This window comes from Haliotis rufescens, unplaced genomic scaffold (genome assembly GCF_023055435.1).
Source record: "Haliotis rufescens isolate VD_foot unplaced genomic scaffold, xgHalRufe1.0.p SCAF_29, whole genome shotgun sequence".
NCBI classification, from domain to species: Eukaryota; Metazoa; Mollusca; class Gastropoda; order Lepetellida; family Haliotidae; genus Haliotis; species Haliotis rufescens.
Genome location: NW_025963990.1, coordinates 2020059 through 2045486, shown reverse-complemented (window position 1 = coordinate 2045486; position 25428 = coordinate 2020059). Strand labels below are relative to the sequence as shown.

The 25428-nt window shown below is 40.4% G+C and overlaps 1 protein-coding gene across 1 annotated transcript in view; it reads right to left on the bottom strand.

Moving 5' to 3' along the window:
• The window catches only part of LOC124137747, a 67634-nt gene extending 43227 nt beyond the window's left edge, over positions 1-24407 (bottom strand). Inside the window, exons 1-23 of the mRNA XM_048402722.1 lie at positions 24355-24407; positions 24030-24190; positions 23556-23735; positions 22865-23071; positions 22120-22257; positions 20914-20964; positions 20251-20460; positions 19644-19869; positions 18823-18925; positions 17979-18135; positions 17042-17268; positions 16221-16383; positions 14933-15158; positions 14285-14495; positions 11873-12094; positions 10082-10391; positions 9001-9236; positions 8022-8205; positions 4940-5063; positions 4525-4619; positions 3183-3365; positions 1770-1950; positions 1176-1345 (exon numbers count right to left, since the gene is read on the bottom strand). Coding sequence (XP_048258679.1) covers positions 1176-1345; positions 1770-1950; positions 3183-3365; positions 4525-4619; positions 4940-5063; positions 8022-8205; positions 9001-9236; positions 10082-10391; positions 11873-12094; positions 14285-14495; positions 14933-15158; positions 16221-16383; positions 17042-17268; positions 17979-18135; positions 18823-18925; positions 19644-19869; positions 20251-20460; positions 20914-20964; positions 22120-22257; positions 22865-23071; positions 23556-23735; positions 24030-24190; positions 24355-24407 — 4018 coding nt within the window. The remainder of the gene's footprint in view (positions 1-1175; positions 1346-1769; positions 1951-3182; positions 3366-4524; positions 4620-4939; positions 5064-8021; positions 8206-9000; positions 9237-10081; positions 10392-11872; positions 12095-14284; positions 14496-14932; positions 15159-16220; positions 16384-17041; positions 17269-17978; positions 18136-18822; positions 18926-19643; positions 19870-20250; positions 20461-20913; positions 20965-22119; positions 22258-22864; positions 23072-23555; positions 23736-24029; positions 24191-24354) is intronic.
• Between the last annotated feature and the right edge of the window lie 1021 nt (positions 24408-25428).

Here is a 25428-nt window from a genome sequence, read left to right as displayed (position 1 = left end):
CTACATATCAACAATATCTAGTTCTGGTAGTGACCTTGACAGCTAGCTCTTTAGAGTGACCTCAGTGTTTACAGTCCAAATTCCGTTCCAGTGCTTAATACCTTCGTTGCCCTCCCTGTATAGGGAGTTCTGCTGTAAAGTTGTCGATTCAACTGACTGATTACACTGTTCACAAAACACTCTAGACGGCTGGCTGTTTCTGTAGACGAGGGCGACTCCAAGTCCTCTAGGACATGGCTTGGCTCCTGGCCCAGTGCAGACGGGATATCTATTGGAAAACATCGACTTTTCTGCCCGCTTCCAACAGGTTTCCTTGATTCAAGGACTGAGCAGGTGCCTCATTCAAGACATTCGACTCTTGACTAATCCTGGACATTCGTGAGTGCACTGACTTATGCAACGGAGCCTTTACATTCAGGGAATGTGTTCCTGCTGCCAACTATTTTGACCCATTGTACTGCCCTGTACTGTAAGTCTAAACCACGTGTTTCCATTTTATATATTATTGATTATTCATTGATCTTGTTTGGTTATTTATTGATTTCACCATTTACTATTTAGTTCTGCACGTGCCGGAAATCTGGGGTCTCCTCCGTGTCCCCGTTTGGACATTAATTTGAAAAAATATCAAAGTGTGAATTTTCTAAATTATCTTGCATGTTATAACCTCTGGGAAATTCGCTGTTTATAATGGTATGTGTACTGGACTTTTCAAGCAATTAAATATATCGAGGTGAATGTTTTGGTTGTGATAAGTTGCTATTATTCACTACGTTTTCATCACTGTGAAGAGGCGTGTTATTAAAACTCACCATTGTTGATGACCCTGACAAGCTGTAACTCACCATTGTTAATGACCCTGACAAGCTATAACTCACCATTGTATATGACCCTGGCAAGGTATAACTCACCATTGTTGATAACCCTGGCAAGCTATAACTCACCATTGTTGATGACCCGGGCAAGCTATATCTCACCATTGTTGATGACCCTGACAATGAATAACTCACCAATGTTGATGACCCTGACAAGTTATAACTCACAATTGTTGATGACCCTGACAAGTTATAACTCACCAATGTTGTTGACCCTTACACGCTATAACTAACCAATGACGATGACCCTGACAAGTTATTACTCACCAATGTTGATGACCCTGACAAGCTATACCTCACCATTATTGATGACCCTGACTTTAATCCAGACAGGAGTTCCACCTGGGATCTGGAACTGATGGGTGATATCGCCATCATTGTGCGAGGATCTCTGCCATTTCATGTGATGACAGTCACGTTTGGTCTGCCCCAGACACAAGTCTGCTTCTCTGATGTCGGACTCTGGGTCACTGTTATACATTAGCACATGATATACTACTCACCATTTGATAGGAAAAGTGAGATAGTTCTCACTGTGACGTAGCGCGACAACAGCTATTCGAACTTTGTATTTATTTTTAATCAAGTTGAAATGTGGCTTCACAGGACTCAGTTCCATGACACAATATCCGAGAAATCAGTTACTGTCAAACGTCACCTGGATACTCCCTCACACCAGCAAAGATCGAGTAGTATATATTCAAAAAATCACGTTAGTGCTTGTTCTGTAAAGGGGTTATTGATTGGGTGAGACAGCGTTTGTTTTAAAAACGTATGAAAAACATCATATTTAAACTTAAACATGACGTTCATTGTACAAACGATTTTGAGTCAGACTTCTATTGATCTAGTTGTTTGTTGAACCGGAATTAAAAAACAGCAACACAAAATTACCTGGCGTTAAACTGCGCGTTAATGGTGAATGTATCTTCGTTGTAGGAAATATTATAGATCTCGTATAAAAACGGTGGTGTGTTATCAATGCCAAGAGGCGTGGTGTGACAGATTGTAGTCGCTAACGGTCCTCCATACTCGACCTTGTTCAGGGCTCGCAACGTGACGTAATACTTCCCATCTGAAATCAAACCAACTAACATTAATATGGATCCCGAGTCAACATGAAATAATACTCAAATGAAATTAAGAACACCCTTTTTCATATGATAATAGTTAATCTGTCAAGATAGGTTGTCTTACTTTCATTTTCATAGCTAAACTTTACCGTAAGAGAAAAGAGAAATATATCATGATGCCTTAAAACTAGGCACCTACTTATAAGCATTTTCTTCAACACAAAATGCCATCTTCCTGCGCCATTTTACATATATCATGATGCCTTAAAACTAGGCACCTACTTATAAGCATTTTCTTCAACACAAACTGCCATCTTCCTGCGCCTCTTTACATATATCTCGATGCCTTAAAAATAGGCACCTTCTTAAAACCATTTTCTTCAACACAACGCCATTTTTAGTATTACTTTTCGGTGTCATCGCGTATTTTCAGGGATCCATTCATATCGATGCCATTGTTACATTGTATTTGAGTGATGGACAATTTGGGGATTCAAGGTTAGGATTGGTCTCCAGCTACCTACGTGCGTTCTATGAAACCAAAGAGGCGAGTGAATGGATCGGGTGGTCAGGTTTAGTGACTTTGCAAACTGCGTTTGATTTTACCCTGACGGTGTGGGACGTTGTCTTACTTCATTTTTATAAAAATAAAATGCTAATTAGGTCAACTATTGTTGTTGGTAAGCGCATGTATTCCAATTTACAGACGATTATTACAATGGATGATCAAGTGGTAAAGTGAGGCCATGTCATTACATATACTAACTGTCTGGGGGCACGGGTGGCCCAGTCGTCTAAGGCGCCGCGATTCGCTATGCAGAGTTGCGTCCCTTGGACACGCCAGAAACCTATAATTGTGGGTTCGAATCCCGTTTAGCCCCGATTATGTAGCTAGGTTTGTCAGCACCATACCCGTGCTCGTGGGTTTCACCGAAGTGGTAAACGTCTGAGACCTGCATCACTTCGGGCTTTCCTCCCACATTAAGCTGACACGCCGTGATATTACTGGAATACTGTTAAAAGCGGCGTTAAAACCAACTCACTCACTCACTCACTACTAACTGTCTTGATGATCGTACGAGGTGAGATGGCATGCCATTGTCTGATCCAGGCTACATTATTTACAGGTTGACCTTTAATTGAAATATTGTTGAATACCTTCAAGAACAAAGACACAAAATGGGCAAGGCATCGATAGTTTGATCAACAGCTACACCAGGAATAACAACAGTACCTGGGAGAGGGTCATAGGGAGCCCTTGGAATGATGACACCTGTATTTGTCCACGCTGATTCGTCAAACAGGTTTCTGTGAGGGTCATGATGAGGGTGGATCAGCTCCTCACAGATTTGTCTCCCCACGGTCCAGGAGTAGCCAAGGATGCCAGTCTCTTTGTCCATGATGCCGTTCCAGTTAGCTGAAACAGGGACACAGAGCAGATATGATTTGGGGGCTGCTATCACGCGCCCGTCTAACAAGGTACTTGTGGAACAAGACTTGTATTTTGCTTGTATATTTTGACTAATTATAATATTTAACAATGAACTACATGGAATGTATACCACTTTAGAAACAAGAGCCACCTAATCAATTCCATAAGCAGGAGAAATTATTAAAGCAGAGCCCAATGTATAATTCCGACTATGTCATCAGCATTTGTCATGAATCACTATCAAATGGTGATAATACCAGGTGTTCGCGAAAAGGGGAGCTATACCCACCGGCGGCTATAGAGTGAGTGAGTGAGTGAGTGAGTGAGTGAGTGAGTGAGTATGGTTTTGTTAACCACAAGGCAACCCGACCGCCCCCCGGCGGCTAAAGAACACAATCAGTCTCATGTATGATATTTCAGCAAACCGTATTCAAACCAGATTATATTTTGAACTTAATCATCAGATTTAATGCGTTTGAAGTTAATATTAGCGACATTTCTTTATATCTGTTTAATGAATGCTCCCTAGCGGGTCTAAATACGTCCTAATTGAGTGGGTGTTGATTAACGCTGACTGGTCAGCAACATTCAAAGTACACATATATCACGTCCGACTGTAAAAAATCAAGTCTGAACCAGAAAAAAACATTGACCGGAAGTGTACAACGATGATACGCAACCCGCCAAGGCACCTCCTGAGCTCCCGATCCATTCATAATGACAAAGCATAGGTTCCTGTGCGTCAATTCTACCATGAAAAGTCACACGGGTAAGTTCAGGTAATGACGATATTCGTCCAGCCCGATAGTCGGCACTTTGCAAGAAATACTATTGCTGTTTGGAAAGTTTAAATTTGCACAAACAAGGGACATTTGCCAGTAAGTACGATTTCATTGACGTATGGTTTCGTCTCTGCTTTTCTCATATATATGTACATGTTGTGTTGTAAGCATATGTACAGGACATTTGTTTCAGCATTGACACAGTAATCACAGACAACATCTGATGATACTAAGCATGCAACGTAGTGAGACACTGGTCGCATGGGGCCATTAGCTACGATTATGTAGCGAGTCGAACTACTGGCGATATGTATACTTGAAACAACAGGCATGTAGAAGATTTAGAACACTCATCAACAGACCTGATATAAATCTGCTGGCTCTAGTATAGAGGAGGTCGGTAAAAGGTATGTCACCATTGAAAATTGTTTTAGAACCAGGACCGTCATGGATTATTCTGAAAAACAGAATGTCGATATTTGTGATATAAACTTTAAAGATATATGTCTGAACATGATCATGTCAAGTTGTTGAAGGTCTATCAGACAACATAGTACTCCCTTTATACAGGTTCCATTTGACACTGTAGTTGAATGATCAGTTAAGTATTCCTGGAACAGTTCTGATTGTGCCATATGAGGCCAGTAATTACCTGCACCTCAAAAACAGAAATGTGTCGCTTAAATACATATTAATTGCAACCGTAAACTATTGAATACAACCATGGCTTGGTACATGTGTCAAGTGAATGTTGTCATTCAAACACTTGTCTCCCACCTGTGGTTTTTAATCTGATTGTTGGCACCTCGACACCTGAGTTTCCACTCTGATCTGTCATAGGGAGCCAAACTGGCACACGACTTCACCTCCATGACATCCAGACTGACATGTGCCAGTGGACCTGAAAAAGTAGTGATTAATGCAGCTATTTCAAAATCCTTCTTTTGTAGACAGACACAATGAGTGAGTGAGTGAGTTGGGTTTAACGCCGCTTTTAACAGTATTCCAGTTATATCACGGCGTGTCAGCTTAATGTGGGAGGAAAGCCCGAAGTGATGCAGGTCTCAGACGTTTATCACTTCAGTGAAACCAACGAGCACGGGTATGGTGCTGACAAACCTAGAAACATAATCGGGGTGAACCGGGATTCTAACCCAGAATCATAGGTTTCTGGCGTGTCCAGGGGACGCAACTCTGCACAACGAATCGCGGCGCCTTAGACGACTGGGCCACCCGTGCCCCCAGATAGACAGAAGGATAAAGCATAGAAATATACACAGCATATAACATGTGCGCGATTACAGCCAGTAGGTAAATACATATCATGAACTATCAGTCGATAAACTCTATGATTTTATATGCATCAGATAACAATGATGTATATTTATAACACGCCTGATCTATATCCTGAAATATGCTTGAAACACAAGAAATGATAACTTAAAGCACTGGTGGTCGTGGTTCGCCATCAACTCACCTGACATATGTTTGATTAAGGTCTGAACATCACAATAAATACTAGTTCAAACGTGTACGTGGTCATCATCAGCTGGTGCAGTCGGTGGACAACGATGTCAGCTCGATGTGGGAGTATTTCAGTTATATCACGGCATGTCAGCTTGATGTGGTAGTATTTCATATAAATCACGACATGTCAGCTCGATGTTGGAGTATTTCAGTTGTATCATGGTGTGTCAGCTCGATGTTGGAGTATTTCAGTTATATCATGGCATGTCAGCTTGATGTGGTAGTATTTCATATAAATCACGACATGTCAGCTTTATGTGGGAGTATTTCAGTTGTATCATGGCATGTCAGTTTGATGTGGGAGTGTTTCAGTTATATCACGGCATGTCAGCATTGATGTGGGAGTATTTCAGTTATATCATGACATGTCACTTTGATGTGGGAGTATTTCAGTTATATCTCGGCATGTCAGCTTGATGTGGGAGTATTTCAGTTGTATCACGGCATGTCAGCTTGATGTGGGAGTATTTCTGTAAAATATCTCGGCATGTCAGCTTGATGTGGGAGTATTTCAGTTTTATCTCGGCATGTCAGCTTTATGTGGGAGTATTTCAGTTATATCACGGCATGTCAGCTTGATGTGGGAGTGTTTCAGTTATATCTCGGCATGTCAGCTTGATGTGGGAGTGTTTCATATAAATCACGACATGTCAGCTTTATGTGGGAGTATTTCAGTTGTATCACGGCATGTCAGCTTGATGTGGGAGTATTTCAGTTATATCTCGGCATGTCAGCTTGATGTGGGAGTGTTTCATATAAATCACGACATGTCAGCTTTATGTGGGAGTATTTCAGTTGTATCATGGCAGGTCAGCTTGATGTGGGAGTGTTTCAGTTCTATCACGGCATGTCAGCTTTATGTGGGAGTATTTCAATTTGTATCATGGCATGTCAGCTTGATGTGGGAGTGTTTCATATAAATCACGACATGTCAGCTTTATGTGGGAGTATTTCAGTTGTATCACGGCATGTCAGCTTGATGTGGGAGTATTTCAGTTATATCTCGGCATGTCAGCTTGATGTGGGAGTGTTTCATATAAATCACGACATGTCAGCTTTATGTGGGAGTATTTCAGTTATATCACGGCATGGCAGCTTGATGTGGGAGTATTTCAGTTATATCACGGCATGGCAGCTTGATGTTGGAGTGTTTCAGTTATATCAGGTCATGTCAGCTCGATGTAGGATTATTTCAGTTCTATCACGGCATGTCAGCTTGATGTGGGAATATTTCAGTTATATCACGGCAGGTCAGCTTGATGTTGGAGTATTTCAGTTATATCCTTATGACAGCTTTATGAGGGAATATTTCAATTCTATCACGGCATGACAGCATGATGTGAGAGTATTTCATTTATATCACGGCATGTCGGCTCGATGTGGTAATATTTCAGTTATATCACGGCGTGTCAGCTTGATGTGGGTGTATTTCAGTTCTATCACGGCATGACAGTCTGATGTGGGAGTGTTTCAGTTATATCACAGTGTGTCAGCTTGATCTGGGAGCATTTCAGTTATATCAGCTCATGTCAGCTCGATGTAGGAGTATTTCAGTGATATCACGGCATGTCGGCTCGAAAAGGGAGTGTTTCAGTTATATCACAGTTTGTCAGCTTGATGTGGGAGTATTTCAGTTATATCAGCTCATGTCAGCTCGATGTGTGAAGTGCTTCAGTTATATCACGCCATGTCAGCTCGATGTTGGAGGGAAGCCCACAATGATATGTAGGTCCTAGACGTTTAAGACTTTCGTGAAACCCACGAGTATTACAAGCCAAGAACCATAATCAATTTGGGACTCGCACCAATGGATTGGATTCTTGCAAGATTAATATTGGCCCTTAGACAGCATGGCCAATCCCAACTGTTTACTCAAAGCCAAAGAATGTGTTAGGTACATCATATCCCTGAGTTCCGAAGCGAAGTGAGTGTGTGATTATTGCTTGTTGCACCATCAGCAGTGTATTTTCGGAGAGTTTCGATTTTAAAAACCAGATGATTCTCTTTCATTTAAGTCCATTTTGGAATCCTTCATCAAAGGTAATACAGGACAGCCAATTTTGAACAAATCAAATGTGTCCACATCAGCACTTGTTCACATATACGCGGCCATTGTTGTATAGTTGAACGTGAAAGAAAAACGACAAAACCCTTTCTATATTCTTAAAACATCTGTGCCCAAAACAGTGTCTAGTGTACGATTCCGACTTATCATGTGTATGGATCAGCACACACGAACATGTATGAGTAATTGTCACAACCTCTGTTCTTCACAAGCATCAAAAATACAAACAACACAAGAGAAAGCTAAGGTTCTTCATAAAAGAATTACCTGGCTCGGGAGGTGTTAAATCTACAAGGATCCCCTCGCTATGGAGGATGGACTCGAACTGAAGCTCGTTGATGAGGTGGATGTTGAAGAAATACATTGCGCCGTGACGTAGAGACAGATCCTTGTAGATGAACTCGTGGGCAAGGCCAACTCCAAGTCTCTCAAAGTGAGCATACCGATCAGACTACAGGTAAATAAAAAACATTGGGTTATATACACCCACACTGCTATTAATTCCTGTGAATATTTTAATTAATCCTTGACACGTATATTTGTATCTGACACAAGCACAATACAGTTATTACAACTTTTTCCCTTTCCCCGTAGCCTCTATGTTCAAATATAATGAAAAGTACTGTGGAGACATCTTGCTCACTTTTTCACTTTCATCAAGTCTCATCAAGAAACTAAAATGTCTCTTTATCAGATCACGTATTGCGAAAAACATGTTATTCGATCAGGAAAGCACAATATTCTCAGGGGGGCCAGTCGTCTAAGGCGCCGCGATTCGCTGTGCAGAGTTGCGTCCCTTGGACACGCCAGTATCCTATGATAGTGGGTTCGAATCCCAGTTCGCCCCGATTATGTTTCTAGGTTTGTCAGCACCATACCCGTGCTCTTGGGTTTCACCGAAGTGGTAAACGTCTGAGACCTGCATCACTTCGGGATTTTCTCCCACATTAAGCTGACACGCCCTGATATAACTGGAATACTGTTAAAAGCGGCGTTAAACCCGGCTCACTCACTCACAATATTCTCAGATTTATTTTGTATGCATTGCCTTTAGATTTTTGTCTGATAATCAAGTCATCAAGGTGGACTGAAAGCAGTGTAGACATAAGGCCTTGTTTCACTCTCATGAAATATCAATTTTATATTTTGCACATAAATATGGTATTTAATCAATAAAACATACATCGGTGGTTCTCATTTTAATCTTAAACTATAGCTTCATTCACCTTCACAAAATCAAACTCACAATGAAAATCTTATAGTCGTGTCCTTCAATGCCCTCTAATAGTTCACAATGTCCTTTAGGTCCGTAGTCGTAGTTGACGCTCATACACTTGGTCTCCGGGAACTTCATACACTCCTTCACACAGGACCCGGCATGGTTCATACTGAAGAACTCGGCAAACACCGGACCAATCAGTCGGCCGTCCTTCCGACCCGTGAAATGTTTCAGCGCTTCGTGGCCAGCATTGTCAGATGCAGCTAGAAAATTTGGAACATTTGTATAGTTTTAGTGGATATAGATAGCATGGAAATACTACCCAGCAATTTTCCATTTGTCTAAATTCCTACATGTTACCAGTGTACCATACAATCAGCAACTAATGAGATGTTCACATAGCACAGAGTGGAGACTAACATACACTTTCAGACAAACTATCGCAAGGTAGGCTCAAATGAAAAAAATATTTATGGTTGATAATTCATTTACCCTTTTTCAATGAGTGGTGTTGCGTCACTTACCACATTGGTCACTGATGCGTCAAATGTTTGAATTAACTCTAAATGTCTACCATTACACATTTTGAAAGCTTCACTTCAGCCTTGAATGCTGTAACCCTGATCAAATACCTTCTGAGTTGTTGTTTGAAATTTCCATTTAAACAGATGCTCAATTGTAAGTTTTGAATTGTAGACAGAAAAGGCTGGAGCTGCTGGAATACTGCCCGATAAAAAGGGAAAGTTGACTATTGGAAAGTTGAAGTCATCCCTCTTGTCATTCAATCTTGAGGAGAGTTTTTGTCACTGAATCTTTATGTAAAGATGTGAATGGGAAACAGATAAGGCGGTGTCACTAACGGAATTTTATTTCCAGTTAATGTTATGAGGGGATGTGGTGTAGTCTAGTGGTTAAAACGATGGCTCTTCACGATGAAGACTCTGGTTCGATACCCCAATGCATGGATTAATGTCTCATGCCACTTTCTGGTGCCCCCTGCTATTATATGCACGGAATGATGCTAAAGGTGCCAGAAAATATTCGCACCTTCCCAAACATTAAAAACTGTAAAAAGCTATGCACATGTGTAAATGGATATTTTTCTTACAGTCATACTGTACACTGTTCCTTTTCTTGAGATTGACAGAGTTGTAGGCTATGACTTCATCACCATAGATTCCCCTTCCCAGTCCAACACCCACGGAAGATTTAACCAGATCTGAATCGTCATACACCACCACATTCCCTCTCAGCTCAGCTGGGTTACTGGTTGAACTAAAGTCTGGTGTCAGTCTGCCACCAGGAGGCGTGACGTCATAGGTGGGGATGCTGCAAGTCACGGTGGATCTCTTGCCTGCGCTGTTCTCACCATACACCGTGAAGAAGACAGGGGCACCATGACTACTTTGAGGAAATCGCTGCAACATATATATCCATTTTCAAAGATAATAGAATCTTCAGAAAGTTGCCAAAGAAACAATAAGTGCCAGTAGGTAATAAACATCCTCGAAGCCACATACTCCTGCAAACAAATGATTACATAAAATGTGACAAGTAATGTGACTTGGATAATCACTTTGTGAAATCATATTTGATAATTAAGATATAAGCCCAGTGAGGAGTCCGGCTTGGAAATGGTTCTCCGCATCCTATGCTGGCCGTAAGATGCGGCGTTAAAAATCAAACAAATTCTGATGTCATGAAAGTGAGGCCCAAATATGATTGTATTCGCAATACGTGTAGGTATGATTATTTCAATTTGTATGAAACAACCAGATTAACGATAAAAGTGTTTTTAGAGGCATACAGGATCAACAACTCCTTGAAGGTTCTAACACCGTTACTTGTTGCCATCAGATAGTTTCTGGTAGGATCAAACACAAGATCACATGCTTGATAACGTTGTTAGAACCTACACTGAAACGTTGTGCCTAATTGTAATAATGAAGTTGTTCATATATCTTATCCTTACTTACTAAATTATTCTTTGAATTTGCTAAATTAATCTTTGAATTCTTCATTGATGTTTGTCTAATGCTCGGCCGGTAATTTCTTCACTGGATCGTGACAACCCCATTTGGCATATTTGTAGAATGATGGGCTTTACAAGATTAATACAAATCTAAGTTGTATTCATATTCGTGCACCACATCTTCACATGGAAAGATACCACAAGTCGAAAGTCCAAATGAAAGAGACGTTGTACCACCACCAGATATATAACAGAGTTATAGTTTAGTGAGTGAGTATGGCTTTACATCGTGTGAGTATGGCTTTACGTCATGTGAGTATGGCTTTACATCATGTGAGTGTGGCTTTATGTCGTGTGAGAATGGCTTTATGTTGTGTGAGTATGGCTTTACGTCATGTGAGTATGGCTTTACATCATGTGAGTGTGGCTTTACATTGTGTGAGTATGACTTTACGTCGTGTGAATATGGCTTTACGTCATGTGAGTATGGCTTTACATCGTGTGAGTATGGCTTTACGTCATGTGAGTATGGCTTTATATCGTGTGAGTGTGGCTTTACGTCGTGTGAGTATGACTTTACGTCGTGTGAATAGGGATCTACGTCAAGTGAGTATGGCTTTACGTCGTGTGAGTATGGCTTTACATCATGTGAGTATGGCTTTACATCGTGTGAGTGTGACTTTTCGTCGTGTGAGTATGGCTTTACGTCGTGTGAGTGTGACTTTATGTCGTGTGAGTATGGCTTTACGTCATGTTTAGTAATATTCCAGCAGTATCACGACGGGGGACACCATAGAGGGGATTCAGATATTGAGCCCTCGTAGGGATCGAACCCGGGCCTTCGGCGTGACGAGCGACCACTAGGCTATCCTACTGCCCCTGAGTTACAGTTTAGGTGCAGGCAATAATGTACCAAATCAGACATACCTGGGTGATGATTGTTGATGGTCCGCCAAGTTTCTCCCCGCTGAGCACATCACTGAGTCCAGGTTTGGTCCCAGCATCCACAAAGATCTGGACCTGACTCCGGTCATCCTGGGCAGCTATGGCTATCTCTACAGCCGGCTCTGTGTAGTCTCTATCGGGGAGTTGTCTCACTAAGCAGCTCCGTGATGTGGACACTGTCTTCTTCTTTTGACCAGAACCTCCCTGATGGAAACAAAGATTTAGGCAATTAAATATGATATGATATGATATATGACATGCAATCATATCATTGCTTGTATTTATGTGTGTCAATTCAACAAGTTCTTAACTGAATTCATTTTGGATCTGTGCTCAGCTGTTAACAATGGCAGTTACCATAGGACCTTTGGCCAAGTGGGAACTGACCGATTTGACGTACAAGTATGACACAACAGGGATGGCCTGAGGTTATAAAATTTATCCACAAACTGACGTTAAGATATTTAATACATCAAACTCTATAATAAATCCAAGCTTCAGGTCCCATTCCTTTGGCATGTAAACCAATTTGAATGACCCTGAGTGGTTTCACTTTAATGTAACCATTACCACACGGACCCTCCAAGCTGCTTTACATTTAAGGAAAATCAGTCTTATTGCAATATCTCCATGGCATTTGAGCGACGAAAAATTGATTTAATTGGCTGTGTCTGCATAAAACCATCTTCCCGAGGCAAGAGAGTTAACTGTCTTTAAAAGTCCAGTTTCCACCCTTGCCGAACGAGGCTGGAATTCCTGGGCTCGATCGTAGTGCCACCAGTGGTTATTACGAGTTATGTCCCTTCTAAACCTCTCCTATGGAGCAATCAGATTCCACCTCTCGTATCACTTGCTTTTGATACAACCAAAATGGCGGCGCCCAGACAAGGCAATCTGATCGATAACCAAGATCTATATTGTGATAAAACGGGTCTTACATCCATAAGTGCATCAAATCACGTGAGCACCTTGATTAAAATCATGAAAAGATTTGGAAAATATCTGTTGACAACGAGTTGGCGGCGCACATGCTTTGAAAATTCTGCAATCGACGAAATCAGCATGACAGTTTACGAACCGGATTTCGTATTCGTTGCGCGATTTTGATTGGGCTATGCATAGACTCTTTAGCCCAGCCAAAATGTAACTCCATAATACAAGAATGTTCGGCAAGGGTGAAACTGGACTTTTATAGTCAGTTAACTCTCTTGCCTCGGGAAGATGACATTAAACAGCCCCAAACATTGTCTGAAGCCGTTGGAAGATACAGTGAAGCGCCTGTAAAACGATCCAACAGTGCAATAACAAGACCGACTTTGTTAGGTAGAAGTTTTGCAATTATTTGAATTTGAATTATATTGGTTAAATCCTCAGAGAGCCTATCGCTTTCATTTAGAGAGGGTTATCTCTATCCCACAGAATTCTTATCTGGCATCAACAGAATACTTGCCTCTTCGTTCGCCATTTGATACTGATGGAAGCCCATGTACGCAATTCTGAGTTGGACATCAATTGAAAAATTAATGCTGAGGTGCACGAATGGCCCCAACCAGTCATAAGGAAGAACGGAGATGGATATCCGAGCCGATCTCGAACGTATCAATGAATATCGATTTAGACGGTGGAGAGTGTGAAGAACATTTCTACGAAAAGGGACACTGATCCATGAGAGATTTGAGCCACGTCCGCAATAATACTGGTTAGTTTTATTACTTCCTCCAAAACGAATCCATCTGACCCAATAACCAAGAATCCCCAGAACCGGACCGACACAACTCAAGGTTCTGCCTCGGGTTGAAAGACGTGGCGTCTCGTCTTGAAACCTCACGTCTGGTTGATGATCCCGTCTACCTCCGGTCTGACCTTGCCCAATCTCGAAGTGGCAAGGACGGCTCTGGCGAGGGAGATACGGTGAGTACGATAACAAACCAGCCCGAGGCAGAAATTCCGCCATGGCTGGATGTGGGAGACATTTTCAACTCCTCCGAACCCGTGAAGATCCGGGTTAGAATAGGTCTTCAGCAACCCATGCTTGCCGTAAAAGGCGACTCTGCTTGTCGTAAGAGGCGATCGGGTGGTCAGGCTTTCTGACTTGGTTGATGCATGTTATTGTATCCCAAATGCACTGATCGATCGAGACCGGAATGTCTGAGAGAAAGAGAGAGAGAGAGAGAGAGAGAGAGAGAGAGAGAGAGAGAGAGAGAGAGAGAGAGAGACTGGTGGCTCATGCGCGCAAGTCAATTGGCTGTTCCAAACTGCCCCCTCCGCCCATGGCATGAGGTGTAGGTTATTCCGTTTCCGAGTAGGTTAAAAAGTTTGGCTATCTTAGAACGAGGGGAAATAACTGTCTGGTATTGCTTCGACCTTCTATATAAACCAATTCATCCTGCTTACCGGTTTGTCCACATAGTCTAGGAACTCTGGTGGAGACGTGTCCTCCTCCTTCTTGACAGTGTCGAAGAGTCTCTTCTTTATGACTGGTGCAGTGTATCTAAAGATTTCAGCCTCGTACAAAGTCTTCTTAATCTTGAGAAATTTGATCTCTACCGTCACAAGCCCTTTCAGTACCAGTATCACCGGAATTAGATCTAGGTCCATTGTCAGACTGAAAAAAATATGTTTTTCGTATGAACATAAATATTTCCTTTCCAAATAGAATGATACAATATTCAAAAACAAATTCAAAACGCTCCTTACTTGAAATATTAGACAATCGAGATACGTTGCAGTGATTTATTGAGTGATAATTAATCATCATTAACATTCAAGCTAAATTTATATCGTACAGCCTGATAAAAACCCATTGCGATTTGGCCAGGAAAAAGAGTGGCCAAGGCCGTCGGTGCACAATGGCACACATATTGACAGCAAAAATATGTTAGCCAACCACTACTAATAAGTGGGCAATTATAACATCCCGAAATCCCCATATGGGAGATCCATAGCTAAACACAACCGATTGAAACGTTATTTTTATTCATATCAGACTTCACAGATAGTAATGAAATAGTCATCTGAACCAAGTACATGAAAACACCATACCTCAAGTCAAGAGGGAACTTGGAGAATCCTATTTCAGCTCTGGTTGGGAACTGGACATTCATGAGGTAGCCATCGATTCTCAGCTTGCCGTACATGCCTAATCCAATACCCAGTTCTCCATACACATGGGCGCTCCCAAAGGGCACGGCTTCACCAAACACCTTCATACCAAGGATCTTGGCTCCTACGGCTATATTCATACCATAAGATGCTCCGGCTCCTGTTTCTGGTATTGGAAGATTCAGGTAGTTATGACCTCTATATAACTTAATGTTGAACAAGATAAACTGATTCAGCATTGAAATGGTTTCAAGAACATCACTGCTGAAGGGTTCTGTTTTGCATCACCTGCCTTGTGCCACATGTACATCAACAGTGGTCATCATCAAAACGTTGCATGGCCTACCAGGGTCCAACAGGTTATCATAGCGCTACAACTATATGACATCAATACTTCATCATAGGCTTACCCACCCGAGAAGATTCCGGGGTAGAATAGGTCTATAGCAACCCATGCTTGCCGTAAAAGGCGACTATGCTTGTCGTAAGAGTAGACTAACGGGATCGGATGGTCAGGCTTTCTTCACTTGGTTGATGCATGTCATCGATCCCCATTGCGTGGATCGATGCTCATGACATCAATCACTGGATTGTCTGGTCCAGACTCGATTATTTACAGACCGCCGTCATATAGCTGGAATATTGCTTAGTGCGGCGTTAAACAACAAACAAACAAACATAGGCTTACCATAGTCCTACAATTCGTCATGTGTGAGTCGACAATTACTACTATTACTCTCTTACATGGACCTTAAGCGCAATAGCTTCTCTTAACAGAATACACACTCGCTTAATCATTCGATCATTCAGTTTTTATGTTGATGTATGTTACCATGATGTAAATAATAAATTAACCATTAAAGCCTTAAGACATTTTTTCTTTTTCGTTTCACGGGCCCGCCACCCCTACTGAAAAGCAACTGGAAAAGAAATAAATTAAACATAAATATATTTATTTTTATTATGTCTCCCGCTAGTAATATAGACCCTTGTGTACAATATAAAATGTTATACATACGTTCCATATCTACATCACTATCAGTGATTCAAAAAGCCGGTTGCAGTTTTAACTCCACGGCAGAATGACTTTCATGTAAATGAATGATTGACAAAATCAAACATAAAATTTAAAACGTGTGGCCTTAAGGGTCAAACGAACACTGACCAATTCACTGTAACTGGTGGCATTGAATGCTGTAAAGGTAAACAAAATATGCATTCAACTTACCAAAGGTCATTGGGACGAGACCCCCAACAAGAAAGTTTTTTTTGTAGCTGAAAAGTCCGATGCTTGTCCTTGGCAGGCTAAAGTCTCCTTTTAGGATTATATCAAATGAGTTGAAGGAATTCGTCCCATCACGGTTGAGGATTGCATTGACGATGTCCGAATACTGAGAGGGTGAAATTGAACAGTTACTGTATCTGAACAAATGTGTTTTAATTTTCTTTCACTGTTCCTTAAAATCGTGTATCGAGGGGTTTTTTCTCTGAAAAGCTGATAAACTGTGAACGATTAAAGAATCATAGGTCATACAATTCTCATGAATAATACCAAATTGAGCACAGTGTTAAAACACCTACACAAGAATTACAACAATAAAACCTTAAAAAACAGAAACCTTTCACCAGCTCTTGATCTGTCACCTCGGATTTACCTTTTCAAACACAGTCAGATATTCGAGTTGCTTAGGAGAGAGCTTTGGACAGGGTGAACTGTCATTTTGAAAATATCTTTCAAACACCGATCATTGATCAAACAATGTATTTACAAGTCATAAAAATAAAAGGTTCCTTGAAATGATCCAACCAATACTTTAGAGAAAGTGTAGAAATTTATATGCCTAATTTCTTTCCAAACTAAATGAGTGTCACCACTCAAGCATTGTTGACTGTAACATTAACATTTCTTCAATTGAATGACACTTCACAGAATTCAGTTCATTCATTCATGCCTTTAATGACTTTACTTTTTTTATTTTGAAAAAGTATTATATGTTCAGCCTGACTGGCAGTATTCTTAACTTTGACTCTATAACTTATAACACATACCAGGGCAAGAGCCAGATCTCTGAGTTGTCTTGTCAGACGAAGAGCAAGTTCAGGGTCGATGTTCTTGGCATCAAACATGGCGATCATCTCCCCGATGCTCATGTTGGCCAGTTTAGCACCGAGCAGCTGCAGTCCTTTCCCAGTCAGACCTTTCCCCACAGTGTACGCCTGATCCCCGCGACCCAGGATGTCGGTGACCTGACCCAGAACCTTCATGATCTTCTCGCCTGTAACAATAAATGATACTTGGGAATACGTAATTAAAGTGCCATTGAAGGCAGGAAGTAGCATGTAACTAGATGTAGATGAACAATGGTACAACCCTACTAAACACAAATTGTGATTGAATGTATCAACCTTAGCGCGGAGACCTCACTTCTGACCAGAAGGGGCGGTCGGGTAGCCTAGTGGTTAAAGCGTTCGCTCGTCACGCCGAAGACCCGGGTTCGATTCCCGACATGGGTACAATGTGTGAAGCCCATTTCTGGTGTCCCCCGCCGTGATATTGCGGGAATATTACTAAAAGCGGCGTTAAACCATACTCACTCACTCACTCACTCACTCTGACTAGGACAGACAAATTTTAACATTTACCCTTTCAGGCGAAATAAGTCACAACACCTCATGATATTACCGAGGAGCATTGGTATTTTCAAACACGAACTATAGTTTTGTTTGATCCAGCTCGGGAAAACATATTCATTTTATTTAATTATTTAATTAACTTCAGGTACATGTGTATGTCGTGCAGTATAAATATTATATGTAGTATGTTTAAGATTTAAAGCTTTTGGTGACCGAGGGATGAGGATGTGGATGAGTGCATCTCCTACCAGTACCCATGGTCATACCCCGATGATGTATCAATAAACCTTGACATATTATGTATTAACTTCAAGTGTGACCTATATTTTCAGGAATATCCAAAACGACCCACCTCCTTCCATGCCCAGCACGACGTTGCCACCGCCGACCTCCCCTGAGTACAGAATGGTTCCTGGGTTGGCTATACCCATCTTCTTGATGGCACTCTTAGTGTTGGTCGCCATGCCACCCTTTTCAGTGCTTTCCAGTACCTCTGAGCTGAGTCTTTTCTGAAACAGGTGTGGTCTTATTATAATGACATTGTGGTTACCTTTAACACGTACCTTTATAACAAAGGTCAACAATATCTTTAAACCACTTGATCTAGAAACACAATGGTCCATTGTATGCGTAGTGATCCAGATTAGTAAAAAATAGGTATTCATACGAACCATAAAAGGAGTGTCATCATTCTTTTTAAGATCAAGTGTACGCATATTGAACGAAGTGAATCTATACAGACACGTACAAGCATTTATCGCAGATTAACTAAGAACATTTTTTTTGTATTCCTTGGAAGGTGGGCTTGTTAATATTTTTCAGCAAAGATATACAATTTCAGACCATCCAGCAAGTGAACATGTATTTTTGGTAAAATCTGTATTTACTGGAACATTTTTGTTCACCTTTCACGAGGGGCGCTCGGGTAGCCTAGTGGTTAAAGCGTTCGCTCGTCTCGCCGAAGACCCGGGTTCGATTCCCGACATGGGTACAATGTGTGAAGCCCATTTCTGGTGTCCCCCGCCGTGATATTGCGGGAATATTGCTAAAAGCGGCGTAAAACCATACTCACTCACTCACTCACCTTTCATGAAAATTTCAAATGGTCGGTCCTTTAAGCGTATGCCTAATTAAAAGAACTTACAGAGTATTGATAACATATTTGACCATGCCTAGTGAATGAAAAAAACTCATACTGCTTCTGCCTTCAGTCTGTCAAGGAGATCCTTGATTTCTTCATTTGTATAATTCTGCTTCAAAGCTTCTCTAAGGATCCGTTTTACATCGCCCGTTTTCATTCTGTAACAGAGAGACATGTGAAACAATGAGCTGTCAGAAAATATGAATTTAATTAATTAAATTTACTATTACCCTCTCAAAGATTTACTTATGGTTGGTAGTATATGCTATTGAGACAGTTCTAAAACTTTTACTATGAATCACCAATGACAGATCAGTTTGCGTTTGGATCAGGATCTACAAACAAACATCGGGAACATTTCAATTACAATTTCTACTTCATTGGCCATATACAGTTTATAACGAACGAACTGACGGATAAAACGAAATGTGTTTTGATCCCGTCCATTTGTTGTATATTTGCTGTACATATGCTCTATATATGCTTATAACGAACTACGGTTTTAACGAACTCAATGGGACAACTAATTTTAGTTCGTTATAACCGTTATACCACATTACAGTAAACTACGGTTATAACGAACTCAATGGGACAACTAATTTGAGTTCGTTTTAACCGTAGTTACTGTAATGTGTTTCACTTTCAACGGATTGTAGGAGGTATCATGCACGTGATTATTTAGTCAATTAAAAATATAGGGAATGTGTGTCATGACTGTAAAATATTAATATTTGCATACAAAATCAATAGAATATGCATATTTGAACAAAAAAGGACACCTTCATCAGTGTTTTAAAGTTAATCTTACTTTAATGTCAAGTGATATACTTGATATTTATTTGTAAATGTGGAAGTATATCTTGGGGAAATACTCACAAATCCAGAACATCTCTCTTCCTCCTTCTTCGTCCACCAGGTACACAGGAAGGAACCTGGAACATCTTTGTGTCCAGGAACTTGTGGTAATAGCATGTGTTGGGGAGCTCAAGGCCGCTCGTGGTGCATATTTTCAGATGAAAGGACACTTCATAGAGGGACGGAGTCTTGCTGATGAAGTAGCTCAATGAGATGTCACTGCCAACTGACACTGTGTGGTTTTTGTCTAAAACATTGTGAAACAGGTGGAAATATCGAATATATTATCTCATCCGTGTAGGCATTGCAGTTATCTCTAATAGATTAGATTAAAAACGGTTTGATTCATAAACACATGCTTATGATATGGTCGGAATCTTATAATGGATTTCTTATGATTATGGAAATGGTTTTTCGTCGCTGTTATTGCTGTAGTGGTGTAAATTCACTTAGTTCATGGCAAAACGGATATCAATGCAAACTACCATTCTCGTCAAGAAAACAAACATAAAGAAAAGCATGCCCAACTGAAATAATTCTATCCTGTTGGTCCCTTTCCTATGTTTTAATGGACCGCGGTTTATATCGTTCATCATAAATAGCCGCCCTATATCCCCTCATTACTCACCATATTCCACAGTCTGAAGATTCTTAGTCCACTCTTTGTTCTCCATATGGTACACAAGTTGGTCATTACAGTGGTCAACCTCGATGCCGGCAGTGATGGAGTAGATGCCGAGGTACTTGAGGTCGACGTCCACACAACACGTGATGCCCATGCAGTTGTCAGTCAGTCGACAGGTGCTTGAGATGGCAGCAGGAAGGGGTTGTTGGCAATCTACTCAGTATAAGATTCACAAAATGTGCATTGATCATGAATTTAGAGATGACATGCTTTATTTTATCTAAAAATAACAACATCTAACCCGAGTGAAATAACACTTTTTGTCGGAACAACTTTCAAACCGCCTGAATAAAGCTATAGCTTACAGGGACAGATGGTGGTGATCAATGAGAAATATATATAATAATATATATAATATTTAATAACAAATTAAACATTTGTATTGTCTTCTCAAATAACATGTTATATAATTTGACTGTGTCACTAATAAATATGTCAACAGTGTCTGTTCAATTGATGAGATAAATATGTTATCTTAGAAGTAAATACGCATATTCATTGTAAAATTATCTCCATTTTTCTTTACACTTCGTCTTATTCTCATTAACTATATTTCTATTAATGCAAATAATTAAAGGGTTGATTTGAAATAATACGCTTCCTTACCCGAGGTTTGAAGAGCACACTTTTCAACCTTCCAAAAGTCAAGGGACAGTCCTGCAATACAAAATCAGTCATCTCGTGGATATCACTTCTTTGTTTGACATAAGGTACATAAGGTTCATGGCTACTTCAGATTCAAGCATGCTATTGCTGTGATATGAAGTAATGTTTGGAATTATAAGAAAAAAAGATATGTTTCGCGTTTTCAAAACCAAAGGCCAGCTCCATTACCTTCATGACAGCAGCACAATGTCAGGCACATATATTTTCATTCTTTTTTCTTACTGTTTTTATCACTGGTCAAACATGGACAGCAAATAAAACATAAATGTCTCACAACGGGAAACTCATAAATCCGAATGTTCTCCTTTCACAACTATTCGTTGTACCAATCGTGAAAACTTTGAGGCTCTTTGTCAACCAGTACTGAATACTGCTTCTCAGTACTACTTCTCAGTACTACATTACAACGGTATGTAAAACTGACCCTGCTTCATGGGATTGTAAATGTTCAGCAAGTTGCTGCAAGCAGGTGTTCTTAGATGTTTCAAAGGTTGAAATGGAGAAACTAAGTGTATGTACATGTCTTAAGAGGGCGGTGGACTAGCCTAGTGGATGAAGCCGTCGCTTGGCCCGCGTTCGACTCCCACAAAGCGGCGCAAAATCTAGCTCACTCACATGTCTCATGAGTGAGTGAGTGAGTATGGTTTTACGTCGCTTTTAGCAATATTCCAGCAATATCACGACGGGGGACACCAGAAATGGGCTTCACACATGTGTGGAATCGAACCCGGGTCTTCGGCGTGACGAGCGAACGCTTTAACCACTAGGCTACCGGACCGCCCCACATGTCTCATGACAAAATGGCAATATAAAATACTGCACTTGCAGCACTACTTCAAACTAATTGCGCATAGCTAGTCAAACTTGACAAATGATAAATAAAATAAGATAGTGTTTACATAACGGTTTCGATAATATAGATACACGATTAGGGCTCCATCAATAAGCTAGATTATACATATCATGCAATTCGAATGTGCCGATGTGAAACCATGGCATCCTGGCATCCATTGTATCCACCTTTCGAATAAGTGATGACAAATTTTGAAGTCAACTTTTATTAGTACAGTATTTACATTGCATTAAGCCATGGTTCGCGTATCGTTATGATTTCTCGCCGCCATGTAAGTGTATGTAATTACGTACCTCTCAACGACATTGGTGGACTCGAGTTGCACGGAGAATAGACTAGTTCCGAATTTGACAAGACTGGGACGTCAAATACGCATGTGTTGCCCTCAAAGCAGATCTTCAAACGCAGGTCAATCACCAACTTCTGTGAGGCTGGGATGTGCGTTAGTTTGTACCTATGGTGATATTTTGGAACCAGCTGTTATATTTATTGTATTAATTGTATCCTTAGTCGTACATTTTATTTCCTAACTGTTGAGTGCATAACTTCCTTAAAGTGACCATTGGTCGTGAGACGTCTGTTTACTAAACAAAGAAATTCTTACCAACGAATCAGGATTTTGAATGTAAGACATGAAATGTATGCTTTCTTAACAGAAGCTTTGTATGTAAGTAAGGAATTATCTTTCAGCATTTAGACTTTTTGCTAAAGCCTTTATAGTACTTCCCAATTTCGCAACGAGTATTGAATAGCAGCACGTCACTCACACTTGAAGCTTGTATCACTGACCTAACATGCCCTAAATTGTTGATTATAAATGTTACTTACGTCAGATGCGCCATGGACCCAAGGATGAAAAGCCCATTCGTACCTGAAAATATTTACATACCCAAGCATGACACACTGACATCAATACAAATGACATTCGTTTTGTTTTGAAGAGCACACACATATTGGAAAGATATTATTGCAATATCGTTACAAGTGTGGCATTTTTGTCTCCTTTTATTTCAAAGTTATTTTGGATAATATATGTACCCCATTCGTACTCCAGGAGAGACAGGGTCGATGACAGATTTTCAAATGTCATAGTAATCTGAAGGTTACAAATATCCACATCAAACTTCATCTGGATTGCTCTATTGATAAGGGGGACGTCCACACAACAGCCGACAGTGGAACAGTTGTCGTGCAAATAGCATCTCACAGAGTCTGGCAGTGATGGTACTGTGATGTTACTGCATACTAGAATGAATGAAAACATAGAGAAAAGATTGTATAATAGGAACATCAAGATAACACTTCATGTTAAGGAGTTAGTTACTAGTCTGCATTTGAGAAAATAATTGGCACAGAGGGAAAGGTCATGAAATTATATTTTGGAAACAGGAAGATTTTGTTCAATTTCGGGAGGCATCTGCATGCTTAAAAGATCAAACATTTTATTCCATACATGTGTGTACAATATACGTATGGGTGTATATGGTGTAGCAAGTTATCATCAGCATTTGATATAGTTTAAATAGTTCGCTTAGCTAATACACACAACCAATGCAATGAGTAGGTAAAATATGTTTCTGGAAATTAACATAATTGATGGTTTTATGAAAAAGGCAGTGTAGAGGCCCAACATTGCTTTTTTCTCAATGGACATTTATTCAAGGACTATTCTGAACAGCATTTATCGCTACAGGAGAGTGGATCAGGATAGCTCTGTGTGTAGACCTACCACCATTCCAGTTGTTTACCCCAGCAGGAGAATATGGACTTGCTGACTGGTCACAGGCTGGACTGAGGAGATACTGTGACACGCCGAGATCATCCAGGAGCTGAGATATCAGAGTATCAGAGAGAGTAGAGACGGTGGAGGACAGCCCCTTGCCTGACGCCCAGTTGGACAATGTGAAATCTGGAACAAACCATACAATCAACTGCATGTACATGCATTCTAAATTATTATTTAAATACTGTTCAAATAAAAATGTTACATTATCTTTAGTCCACCATTCCTGGACATTTTGTTTCTTCTCAGAAAACGCGAAAAGAAACACAATGTTTGTAATATTGGTGACAAAAATGACCATAGTTATATATGGACAACCACAGAAGCCATACAAGCAAACGTTTACTTCACTCTTGGTCAATGTAAGCTCGAACTCGGAACGTTTATACCATTTATGATCACTGACAAAAATCAATTTACTTTTCTGTTTCAGCATGGCCTCCCAGTCACACAGGGGTTGTGGTATCTTGGCTTTGTCAAGGAAGGTTTTAGAGAACAAACACTCGTTCTGTTTCAGACACACACTGACAGCTGCTGTCACCTCCAGTTTCCTCTCTGACGACAAATGGTTGATGGTGTAACTGAAACACAATGGCTTCAGTTATTGTTTCCGTAATATGTACGTAATCTCTTTAACTGAATTGTTAATTCTGTAGCGTGTTTGTAAACGCCAGTGTCGTATATGCATGTATTATAAGCATATAATATTATGTTTTACAGGTACAGTTACTAATGTAATACTCACCTTACTCGGATAACACCTTTCACATAGAAATGGTCCTCTCTACCTGAAATCATAGGAATCCACCCATTGTAAAATCACTGTTCATAGTGTATAAATATTAAACACAGAGACAGACCAGTCTCGATTATCTGCAGAAACAGATTTTATTGAGCGTTAAAAGTAACAAGGCGGTGAAAATTATACGAATACATCACTGAAAATCAGTGATGGTTCCAGAACGTTAACATAATACAAACCTGATCCTTATCTATGTCATCTTCTTTATGAATACTTGCAGATCATGTATAATAATGTAACATTTGGGAACCGTTTGAGAAAAAAACTAAAAAACCTTATGTCATACCCCACTGATAATCAAACAACATCCGTTTATAGACCAGATTTCCCACGCCCACTGTCAGCTGATAGGTGCACATGTCCACTGTCAGGAACATGTTGAAGGCACGTGACAGGAAGTCGATGTAGATGCAGCAGTCAATGGCGGTGCAGATGTCGGGGACGTGACATGCCATGGAACCAGGGAGTTCTGGGAGGTTCTGGTCAAGCCCAGGAACTGGACACTCTGAAAGGTCAGTAAACTGTATAGTTGCACTCCTTTTCAATATGCGGTTAACTTTGAAATGAACGTATAAAATGGAGCACTATATACATAAACACCATATCACAATTAAATTTAACTAAGTTTACGTAACAATAATGTATTTCGTGATTCCTTTCTTGTAATTAATCTGCATACATTTTACCAAATTCACTGGGCCTAACCTTAAAAAAAGAAACGATTTTCGCAGACAATATACCAGTTGGTGAAAACGCTTGAAAAACAATTTAACTATATCGGTAACATCTCACAAGTGCATGTAACTATAACCTGTTTCTTCTCGGACATACCATTGCTCCATCCAGTAACAGCAGGCACATAAGGACTTTTTGTTATTTGACACTGTGGTGTTTTCAGATATTCTGAAATCCCTAGACGTTCAAACAGTTTGTCTGCGACGACTGACGTAAGGCTTGTTAATCCAACTGAATCCATTTCACCCAGGAAGTCAGACAAAACAAAATCTGTACATACAA